This window comes from Mustela erminea, chromosome 5, assembly GCF_009829155.1.
Source record: "Mustela erminea isolate mMusErm1 chromosome 5, mMusErm1.Pri, whole genome shotgun sequence".
Taxonomy (NCBI): domain Eukaryota; kingdom Metazoa; phylum Chordata; class Mammalia; order Carnivora; family Mustelidae; genus Mustela; species Mustela erminea.
Window position 1 is genome coordinate 73,989,711 of NC_045618.1, and position 12,491 is coordinate 74,002,201.

General features: G+C 39.6%; 2 gene segments (V, D, J or C); both read left to right on the forward strand.

Moving 5' to 3' along the window:
- LOC116591114 overlaps positions 1 to 12,491 on the forward strand; it is a 373,928-nt gene that overhangs the window by 35,359 nt on the left and 326,078 nt on the right.
- LOC116591104 lies at positions 2,036 to 5,231 on the forward strand. The segment is given in 3 exon segments: positions 2,036 to 2,145; positions 4,268 to 4,660; positions 4,831 to 5,231. Coding segments are annotated over 2 exon segments (414 nt in total).

Genomic DNA, 12,491 nt, shown 5'->3' on the forward strand with positions numbered 1-12,491 from the left:
TAGCAAGAACAAAAGCAGGTCTTTGCTGAAACCCTGCCACCTGGTGTTCGCTAAAATACTCTGTGACACTGACCAGCTCTGCCCTCCAGGGATGACAGACAAGTTAAATAGTGGTGAAGACTAGTCCCACTGGGAGCCACAATGGCTGAATCAAAGTCAGTAAACTTCCCATTGCAGTAATCATGCAAGAGAAGAAGAGGAGGGCTGGCTGATTTTTAATCTTTTGCCTCGCCAGTTGTAAAAGTGATTGACTTTAAATGATAAATACAATATGTGGGATGATTTGGGATGGAGAGTAATAGGCTATCATGGAAATAAAGCTTGGCATTGTTGCAGAGGTTGGGAGCTTTTTCTTTGTTAAATGAAATTGTGTTTACTGCTCTGTCCTTTATTGTAGTATGGAAATATCCTGAGAAGCAGGGGCAAGAGTCAGTGATGGAAAAAAATAATAATTGCATTGTAGAGAATCATGCTTGATTTACTCTGTTCATGTTATAACATGCCACCCAAACTCCCAATACGACATCATAATGCCCTGACATCCCATTAACGTTAAGAAACATGATGGACCAGGGATACTTACAGTAATACCTGAAATAGGCTATGGAAATTACAAAACACATCTCAGAAAATACTGAGCTTTATCTTGTCAATAAACTCCACTGCAATTTTAGATTGTGTCTCCCAACTCTTCAATATTTTATACATTACATGCATCTGGTTGAGTGCCTAAGGTAGGGAGGTTATTATACTAGGTGATTTGCATGTGTGTTCTCATTTAATTCTTATTGGAACAGGTCAAGGTTGGCTGCATCATCCTTTCAGGAGGCAGTGTAGCTATGTGCTTGAGACCGTAAACCTGGGTTGGATTTCTAAATCTTCCATTCATTAGTTAAGATCTTGGGCAAATTACTTAATAATTTTTATGCTTCAGTTTCCTCATCCCTACAGCATGGGTACTGGTGGGAAGTAAATGAGATGATGCATGCTAAACCTCAGCCCAGTGCCCAATAGAAAGACACTGGCTACTTACAGAAAAGAAACTTGAATATAAGAGAAGTTAAATACCTTGCCATGTAAGTGACAGAGTGGAGGCTTCCCTCCATATCCTATGTAGAGCAGATAACTTTTCCTCACCCCAAAAGTAATTTTCTATTTCAGTATAGTATTATATATTCTTTACAGTGCTCATCACTATTTAAAATTACATTATTTTTCAACCTGCTTGTTTAATTTTTTTTCTTTTCCCACTGTACCTTGGGCCTTTTCTGTCCTCTTCACCACCGCTTCTTCCCTGCCTGAATGATGTCTAGGCCAGAGGAGGTACAATCAATACATATTTGTTGAATGATTATGCAAAACATGAAATTACAGATGACCCTTGAACAAGTTGAACACTGGGGACACGGAGCCCCGCACTATTGAAAATCCGTGTTTTTAAATTTTGACTCACCAAAAAACTGCTGAGAGCCTGCTGTTGACCAGAAGCCTTACTGATAACAGTCAATTAACATATATTTTGCTTGCTATATACATTATATAACGTATTATTACAAAACTAAGCTAGACAAAAGAAAATGTTATCAAGAAAATCATAAGGATGAAAAAATACATTTACTGTATTTATTGACACTGTAAGTTTACATTGTCCGTTTACAAGATAAGTTGTCTGTCGGTATCTACATCGATATTGTCTTATAGGATACAAAACACCATAGATGCGATACATATTACTGACATTAGACGTCAAAAGTGAAATGATAATGTGAAAAAGAAATTCATATTTATTTACCGGTATAACAGCTCATGCATTGATAATGAAGAAGCAGCAATATGATTGCTTTATGGAAATCTAGTGTAATTGGTATGACTGTTTCCCAATCATAGTGTGTAGCCTTTGCGTATAGCCAGAGTGTAATGATTATGACTCATCATCACTAGGGTATAGCCTCGCCTCTACACTGATGAATGAATCATTATAAAATTTTTATGGCTCACGGGACCACAGTCATATTTATAATATGGTATTGGAAACATGGTTACATTTTTTAAAAACCATTTACCTAATCCACAGTTTTTCCAATAAAGAGAGAGAGAGTAATACTTTACAGTAATGCAATTCTTTGAAAGCAAAGTGATAAAACGGTAAGAAAACTAGTGATTTACTAATTTTATATGAACTCTCACTTACCTATGCCTCTATAAGGATACGCTGTGAATGGTTCCATGTACAGTAAGTATTTTGTGTGTGAAAGTTTTGATCAGTTTTGACTTTTATAATACATTGGTGTATATTTTATAGTAGTAAATGGTAAAATAGACTAGTATCTTCATATATTTTGTACATTGACATATCTAACTTTTTCTTAATTTTTCCCATATTTCTAGTCTATCCAGTTCATCTGCAAGTTTTCCAAATTATTGTAAATCCCCCACAATTTTCTAATATATTTATTGAAAATAAACCTCTGTGTGGTCCTGCACAGTTCGAACCTGTGTTGTTCAAGGGTCCACTTCATGTCTAGAGTCCTTGTGATTCCAGTACTAATGTAAAGGATCAAGCTGGACTAATTCTCCGTGTTTTTTATCTAGAATTGTCAAGATTTCTACCCTGCAAGTCGTTTAAGACACGATTTAATCTATGCAAGGTATCTAGTGGTCAGTTGGCGTGGCTTCTACTTCAGGCAAAATAGGCAGTGATAGCTTGCAGATTTGGCCTTACTGGGTATGGGAATACTCCCCCTCTTCCAGGTACCCCTTTCTTGTTAAGGATGTTGTCCCTCCAACGTGTGAGTGAACTTAGCAGTGGACCAGTATTTTCATCAGATACAAACTTCACAGCAAGTTGTCTTTCTGAGTAGTGAGGCCTGGTGCTCCCTCTAACTGAGGCATCTGAATGCCAGGATCCAAAGAAAAAAGGAGCTTGACTTGGAATGGCCTTTGTTTATCGCACAGCCCACCCCTAGCTCTAGCCCTTACACTTCTGAATCAGGAGACATTTCCAGGATTCTCTTTTCTTAGAGAGGAAAACTCTAAGTTAACCATCGAGATGCCTTTCCAGCCTATTCCATTTTTCAGAATACGGTTTGAGTATGTGGAAGGCACTCTCTTCTAGTATTAGCCACTAATAAAATACTGTTTCCTTTGCTTATTTTAGTTGTTCATAGAAAAGGTTTGAAGTCAACTTATAGCACTAATTTCCCAGAGGTAGGTGTATATTCTGAATAATCTTAATTAATGCTATCTTACACTATTAAATTTTTCCTGGACATATTTGTTTCTCCAACACATTTTCACAGACAGCAGAGAATGTTGCTTTTGTAATTTTCAGAGCTTGGAGGGAAATTCTAGACACAAAAATCACTGTTCAAGCAAATATGTGTCTGTTAAACTAAAATTATACCTGGACTATGACACAGGCAAGACAGACCATAATTACTATTTACTTTTTAAAACAGCTTTATTGAAGAACAGCTTATGTTTCATAAAACTCATCCATTTTGAATTTATAGTTCAATGGCTTTTAGTAAACTAACTGACTTATAAAACCGTTACAATCATTCCTTTTTAAACATTTTATCACCCTCAAAAGATCCTTCATTCCAATTACATTAAATCCTTGTTTCCATCCCTAGTCAACCACTGAATCTACTTTATCTCTCTCTAGGTTCCTCTTCTGAATAGTTAATATAAATGGAAGGATTGACTAGGTTCACTCTTGTATCTGGCTTCTTTCCCTTAACATATTTTTTAGATTCATCTATGTTGAAGCATATAGTAGTATTCAACTCCTTTTTATTGTTGAATAGTATTCTGTTGATGAATATGCCACATTTCATTTATCCATTTTCCAGCTGATGGATATTGGGGTTTTCCCTCATTTTTGGCTACAAGGAAAAATAATCGCAATATAGATGCCTGTTATTCTTAGAACATATATTCTCTAACATTTAAAACATTTATAGGGCATCAAAAATGTAGGTGGCACGACAGATTCCAAAATTAGACTCCAGAGAGAGATAGATTTATGTTCTCATTCTTATTATGCCACTTACCAGATGTTTGACCTTGAGTTAATTAGTTAAACTCTTTGAACTTTAGTTTCCTTGTTTGTACACTGGGAATAATAATACTCTTGTGTGACTTTTGTATTAGTTTAGCACCTAGTATGGATAAACATTCACAATTTGGGGTGATTTGCAAGTTCTAATTTTTTTTTTTAATTCATAGAAAGATTTCTAACCAAAATGCTTCTCCTAACCCCTAGATTGCTATGCACCTGCCACTCTCTCTGCAGCTGAGTAATGGCAGTCTGTGATGAAACAGATGAAACGCCGACTTCTGAAGGGCTGTCAACTCTCTTTTTGTTACGAACCCATGGGTATTTCTTCAACACTTTTGAAGCTAGCTGGACTCAAGACAACAGTTTAAACCCCAGGAAACTGAATCTAGGGCGGAGTTGGTTGGTGTGTTTCCAGGACATTTATATGAACTTGTCTCTGATTGGCTGGGCAACCAGATGCAAAATTCTGTTTTCTGAAGCAGAATATTCCACAGACCTGGGCTGCAGGCCGTTTCCTCTGCTGAGATCCTTGCGTGGGAGAAATGGAGAAGAGTCCTTTGGCAGCCTCACTGCTAATCCTGTGGCTTCACATTGGCGGTAAGTCCTTGGAATTTGGAAGACCTTTTGAACGTGGATGATGACAGAGAAGGGCGGGGTGTGGGGGAGAGATGCAGTCAGGCACCCCTAGGTTTTACTTGGGAAAGTGTGAAGAAAATGGAAACTGTAGAGAGACCAATTTCTATGTCTGACTCTGTCTTTCTCAACAGGAGTGGGCAGCGTATCGAATGTAGAGCAGAATCCTCCATGGCTTCATGTTCAGGAAGGAGAGAACACCAATTTCACCTGCCGTTTTCCTTCCAGCAATTTCTACTCTTTACACTGGTACAGATGGGAACCTGCAAAAACCTCCATGTTCCTAATTTCAGTTACTTTAAATGGGGATGAAAAGAGGACAGGACGAGTAAGAACCACTCTTAATACACAGGAGGGTTATAGTTCCTTTTACATCAGAGGATGCCAGCCTGAAGATGCAGCCACGTACTTCTGTGCCATGACACAGTGCTCTTCAGACAGCTGCAGCCCATACCAAAACCTGCAGCTGATGCTGCTCTGGCACCAGCATTGACAAGGGCCATGTGTGGGGCACCTGAGTGGTACAGCTGGTGAAGCTTTGACTCTTGGTTTCAGCTCAGGTCCTGATCTCATGGTTATGAGATCCAGCCCCAGGTCCCTGGTGCTCAGAGAGGAGTCTGCTAGAGATTTTCTCTCCCTCTCCCTCTGCTCCTCCCACTCATGCTCTTCCTCTCTCTTAAATAAAAAATAAGTCTTAAAAAGAAGAGCCGTGTGTGGGTAGAAAAGGCAAATTCATTGAATTATAGTGTTTTCAATAATAGGGGAGAGTGCAGACATAGATAAACAAGTCTTCTAGTCATTGTAGCTCCCTCAACTAACTGGACTGTTACTGAGCACGACGAACCTCAACACCCAGCAGTATATCAGCCACATCACTGAGTTAGATCCCTTGCCTCCTCTTGGCACAACCAATTCCAAATGAACTAGATGGTTACTCCGCCCTATCTAAAATAATCTGGTTAAACTAGGGTAATATTTACTCCTCATTGTTGCTCCTCATTCTGTCATATCTCTTCACATGTGTGAATGGAGCATGTAATATGCACTCTTCTCACTGCTGGCATGGAGATCTGAATGTTTCATACCAGAACAGGCAATACTGTCTCTGTTAACTCACTGAGGGTTTCAGTTTTGGTTCAGTTCAACCTTTCCCCTACATGATGTTCCCCTACATGAATATCTGGATTTCATTCCTTCTTATATGTGGCTAGTTGCATTTTCGGCCATTTGCATTTATTTATTTATTTATTTATTTATCGTAGCCTCCATGGTCCATGTGTAGCCCAACATGGGGGCTTGAACTCAGGACCCTGAGATCAAGACCTGAGCTGAGATCAAGAGTTGGCCAACTGAGCCACCCAGTCATCCCTGGCCATTTGTATTTTTTTAAAAATCACTTGTGAAATCTGAAAGGAGAACTGATAAGGGACATTTACTAGGACACTTGGTCTGTCCTCCAGCTTATACTGTGATTGTGGTAAGTACCTGAATGCTGTGATGATCTAAGTTTCTTCATTTGTAATTTCCAGGCATAGGAGGTGAATGGAGTATCTGGAGACATACATATGGAAAGATTGTTTTTCCAAAAATCATTCACAGAGTAGTAATAAATTTATTTGACCATCTGACTAGGAATGGTTGAATCTGTTATGTCATTGGCATGTGTGTAGAATAGGAAATGTGCAATACAACACTGAGTGAGGAGAACCTACAGTCCACTGCACACTAGTGTTGGTGGAATAAAACAACACAGAAGAAGACCAGTCACTGTTCAGCTGTGGGTCAGCTTCCCAAATAAGATCTCCATCATTATTGGCATAAAGATCAATGGTAGGAATTTAGAATATTTTTAGTAATGATCCTGTGGCTTTAGCTAACTGAATTGGTAGAAACAAAAGACAAAGGAAGTCGTCAAGGACAGAGTTTGGTTCATTTGTGCATTGTTGCAATACAAGACTTCACAGGCTTTTCTATGTAATAGACCATAGAGAAGTAGATTATGTTCACACAGTGCTTCCAAATAGAATGCCACTTGGAACTGGTCCATGACTCCAACTTACCTGGGCCCCTTGCTTATCTTTGGATGTGAGGCAAGAAAGCTCTCTACACACATGTGATCAATTCCTGAATACAGTGGCACATAATTTGGAAAATCTACTGTTAAAAGTATGAGGGGAAATGTAAAATCTGGAATGCAGAGTCCTTACCAAAAAAATCCATGTCTTTACAAAAGTCGTGTGTAACCAAGGAAATATGAATAAAAATTCTCAGTCTCTGTTCTAAAGTTGATCTGAAATTGAAAATAAATCTGTTAAACTTCGATTATTCACAGAAATACAGGCACGTTCTTGTAAATAGTCCCCACAGTTTTGGGGGGTTTGTTTGTTTGTTTTTTAGAGTTTAGTAAATGGAATGAGAAGAACAAGTGAAGTATAAAAATGACATTGAACAAGAAAACCTTCCATCTCCCTGTTTTTTTAGGGCCCCAACTTGAACAATTTGCCACCTGTTCCTGGGCTGTGGAGACCCAGAGCTCACATTACACCCGAACATTGTCACCATTGTCTTCTATGCCAGAGCAGGAGCCCAAGGACCATATTCGAAAAGAAGTTTGGTGAAATAGGCAGCTGTTCCACGTTGAGCTATTAGAGACCATCAGGAATCAGATAGTGGAAAAACATTTTAATTCTTGCCAATTTCCCCCAAGTCCTCAACAAGAATCTGCAAAGGACTTCAGTGCCACCCGTAGTTTGCGGCATAACAAACCGCCCCCAAAACTCAATGGTTTTAAACAGCTACCATATTACTATCTCATAATACTTCTGCTCCATGTGACATCTGAGGATTGACTGGACTGAAACACCCCCAAATTGCTCACTGACATATCTGGAGCCTTAGAGAATGTCCGGAAGGCCGGGCTCAGCTGTGACTCAATTAAAGTGAATCACAAAGCTTGCCCAGATTCACTGTGGAGGGGGAACATGGAATTCAGGAAGCACGGACATTGGGGGCATCTTGCCAAAAAGCTAAAGGAATAAACACATTCCTTATGACAGATAGGCACCAGAGTGCTAATGAAGCACAACACATATCCAATAATTTTCAAGGTCATGTCAGTTTGACCTCTCAAGCAGCACTCATAGCCATTTCCTTATCTTTATGCTCCTGCTACTGTCCTAATTCAGGCATTCAGCATCTCTCACTTGGATGATTGCTATGGCCTCTTAATCATGTGCTGCCTCTAGTCTCAACTCTTTGAATCTCACCACACAGCCTCTAGAATTATTAAAAATATATATATTTGATCAGATCACTTCTTGTTAATCTTTGGGTAATGAAGAACCATTAGAAGTTGTAAAGATCAATCTTATATTAAAATATATGAAGCCATTTATTGTTTTCCCATTATCTTCCTTTTTTTAACTTATTAAAAAAATTTTTTTTTACTTATTTGGGAGAGTGAGAAAGGGAAAGAGTGATAAAGGGAGAGAGTGAGAGAGAGCACAAACAGAGGGGAGGAAGATTTGCTCGATCCCAGGACTCTGGGATCATGACCTTAGCCGAAAGCAGTCACTTCACTGACTGAGCCACCCAGAGATTCCCTCTAGTTATTTTCTAATTTCACCTTCCACGCTCTCTCACTACGTACTCCAGATGTATATTAACTATTTAAAAAGTCTAACCATTTACACACACACTGAACTCTTTCTTAAATCTGTGCCTTTGCATTTGTTGCCCCTTTTGCCCAGATTATACCTTCCCTATTGTCAAATGCACACAAATCTATGCATCCAATGTGTCCCAGTTCAGACAGCATTCTTGATTTCTTTCTTTTATTTTTTTACTTTTTAAAAAAGATTTTATTTATTTATTTGACAGAAAGACAGTGAGAGAGGGAACACAAGCAGGGGAGGTGAAAGAGGGAGAAGCAGGCTTCCCACCGAGCAGGGAGAATGATGTGGGATTAGATCCCAGGACCTTGACCTAAACCCAAAGGCAGACCCTTAAAGACTGAGCCACCAATGCATCCCTGGCATTATTGATTTCTTATCTGAAGGATATCTTTTCATAAGATAACACATAACATTTTAGTAAAAATAAATATTCTTGAATCTATCCTCCCTTCTGATAGCTTTAACAAGAATATTTGTTACTTTGAGCTATCTTATATTTATATTCAGTGCAAGCATTTCCTACCAGGGGTGTAGAGATTCCTTCTACTCCTTCTGCCAATGCATGGTCAGGTCCTCTTCTCCTCACTTAGCAAATTTCTACGTCAGGCTGATGAACCCAGAGAGAGGTTACACCAGAGACTACAGTTTGTGTTAGGGAAGAACGCCAGAATTCCCTGTGCCAGGTTACACTTCTTTAACATTCTGTGACAGAACGATGAATACACTCGCAGGTGCCCCTTCCCCACTCTCTGCTCTTGGGGACGGAAAGGAGTCTACCACCACAGCACTGATAGCTTTGTCTTCATTTTGGGACCCATGTCCAACATGGGAAGAAAAAGTATTCCATAGCATGCATGTCCAAAGGTTTATCTTAACCCATAGGATTTTCACTTTCTGGCACATCCAGAGACTGCCTCTTGTTCTGTTTCTGTATTACGCGTCGATTCAAATTCAGATCCACCTTTGATTCTAAATGAAGTGTTGAGATTTCTACTATTAAAACATTTACATGGCAATACTTCAAAGACATGAAAACTCCTATAGTGGGCTAACCGCTGGGCCCCCAAAAGATAAGCCCACATCGTAATCCATGGACACTGTGAATATAACCTGATCTGACAAAGAGCCTTGCAAATGTAATTAGGTTAAGAATAGCAATATAAGATCCTCCTGGATTATCCCTGTGGTCATAAATCATAAATGGCAAGTGTCCTTTTAAGAGACACACAGATGAGAAGGCCTTGTGATGCATTCTTGCTGGAGGTAAGAGTTTGGAGTGATGAAGCCCCAAGCCAAGGAGTGCCGGGGACACCAGAAGCTGGAGGAGGCAGGGAAGGATTCTCCCCTAATGCATTCAGAGGGAGTACTGCCCTGCTAACGTCTTGATTTCATGCTTCTGGCATCCAGCACTGCTAGTAAATAAGATTTTGTTCTTTTGAGCCACCACATTTGTGGTAGTTTGTTATGGTAGACCTAGGAAAAGAATAGTTTCTCCCCCAAAGTAACATTTCTTAGAACATGAGGAAGTGAGGTGCAGAGGAAAAAACAGACTCCCCACTGAGCAGGAAGCCCTACCTGGGCCTCTGTCCCAGGACCCCAGGATCACAACCTGAGCTGAATCCAGATGCTTAACTGACTGAGCCAATCAGGCACTCCTCCAAACTAACATTTCTAAATAGCTACAACCAACCCTTGATTGTTTACCTTCATAGAAGGATACATTTAGATTGGTCTTTGGAAAATATTGAGTTCAAACTTTCACATATTGTATATGAAAGCAACACATTAATTTATCATTTAACAAATATTTCAGTATCTACTCTTTGCCAGGTGTTAGAACAGTTTCTGCGAACATTGAGATGAATAAAGACAAATATTGACTGAGTGACTATCACATGTCAGGGACTTTACTCGTGACCCATCAGTGAACCAAACAGACAAAATTCCTTGTATTCATAGACCCCACGTTCTGGAGTAGCATGGTCCAACAGAACTTCCCGACATGGTGGAAATGTTCTATACCTGTGCTGTCCACTACACACTAGCCACTAGCCCTATGTGGCTACTGAGCATTTGAAATGTGGCTCATACAGCTGAGAAACTACATTTTAAATTTTATTTAATTTTAGTTACTCTAAGTAGTCTCGTGTGACTAGTAGCTACCACATAGGACAGCACAGTTGTTGAGGATGATACAGTACATACCCTCAAGATATACGAGGCAGCTCAGATAATGAACAGATCATTATAAGACAGGACAGTTAAGTGCTATGGTAAGTGAGAGTGAAAATCTATGGAAACATACGGAGTTATTCTACCCAAGTGTTGTGTTTTATGGAAGCCTTCATAGAGAAATTCATGTCTGCTATTTCAGACCTTTTTTTTCCAAATTATATTGATTTTTTAAAAATCCCTAATATGTGGGAAGGTAACATAGTGGGGCAGTAGAGATGACTTCTAAATTGGGTAATTAACAACCAGGGTAATCTGTATGACGACAGAGAATTCGGTACTTTTTATCTTCTCCTTAGAGATCATGAGTGACCTAACAAAAAAAAGTGAGTCTTTTCCCCATTTATTAAAATATTTGTGGCCTCGTATGTTCCGTTAATACACGCATAGACCCATGCTACATAATTCTGGATGAAACTGGAAATGACAAATGGAATTTTTTTTTCCTTTTCACACCCCAGTTGTAAATCACAGAATCCATTTTTTTTAAAAGACAAAGTATTCCTCCCTAAACAATATTAATATCATTAAACTCTTGTTTCCCCAAGTCTTGACAAATATATATACCATTGGAATGAGAAACAGTGTGTAAGAAATCAGCTATAAAATCAGCAATTCTCGAGTCCGGCCACAGGGAGGCAGCATCTGTAAGCATAGACCCTCCTCCAAAAGTGGCTGAGGAAAACGGTCCGATTGGCTGTCTTAAAATTACAGTCACTTCTTTCCCCTACTCTCCAAAAGGTAGCGGTAGACTACGTTTCTTTGGGTCTGGAAGACGCTTGTGTAGGGGAAACACATTTAGGAGCACAAGATTAGGCCACTCTTTCTGAAGAGGGAGGAGAGAGATGTTACTTACAGTACCAGTGCTGATCTTATGGATGCGAATATCACGTGAGTTTGAGATTTCCCTCATTGTTTCCCGAGAATCCAATACAGTGGATTATTATCAGCAGGCACCTGCAGGAATGAGGTTTTCTGATTGAGAGCAAAACAAAGGAAGGGGGAAACTAAAAAAAAAGAGAAAGAGGGACTTGGGGAGGGAGACATGGAAAGAAGGAGAATATTAGACAAGAGTGAGAGGCCATTGTAGCTCAGAGAACGGGGATCCAATGCGATTTTCTCTGATGTCGCCCCCCCTTTTTTTTTAACAGAAATAAATGGACAAGAGATAAAGCAAAATCCTCAATTTTTGCTTCTACAAGAAGGAAAGGACTTCACCATTTCCTGCAATTCCTCAAGCATTTTAACCAGCTTCCAGTGGTACAAACAGAGGCCTGGGGGTGGTCCTGTTCTCCTGATCTCGTTACTTAAGGGTGGAGAAGTAAAGCAGAAAAGACTGATAGCTCAGTTTGGAGAGTCTAGAAAGGACAGTTCTCTGCACATGGAGGCCTCCCAGACTGCAGATGCAGGAACCTATTTCTGCGCAGGGACACAGTGCTCTCAGAGCACCTGCAACTGGTCCCCAAACCTTGATGTAGAGATCCAGGAACCACCCCTTTTATCTGTCCTTAGGAAGAAGTCATAGAAAGCTGAAGTCATGTGGTGTCTGCCTTCAACTCAGGTCATGATCCCAGGGTCCTGGAATGGAGCCCCACATCTGGCTCCCTGTTTCATGGGGATCCTGCTTCTCTCTCTGCCCTCCCTCCTGTTCTGCTCTCGTTTGTTGTCTCTCCCTCTCAAATGAATAAATAAAATCTTTTTTAAAACGTTAAAGTCAAAATGTGAAAAACTAAATGTTAAATAATAATAATAATAAATCTCTAGACTCAAATAGCTTAATTGGAGAATTCTATTAAAAATTTGAAGAGTTAGCATAAATTTTACAGTTTCTTCCAGAAAATAGAAAGAAAGTAATTCCTAACTCGTTTTAAGAAGCTGGTATTTCCCCG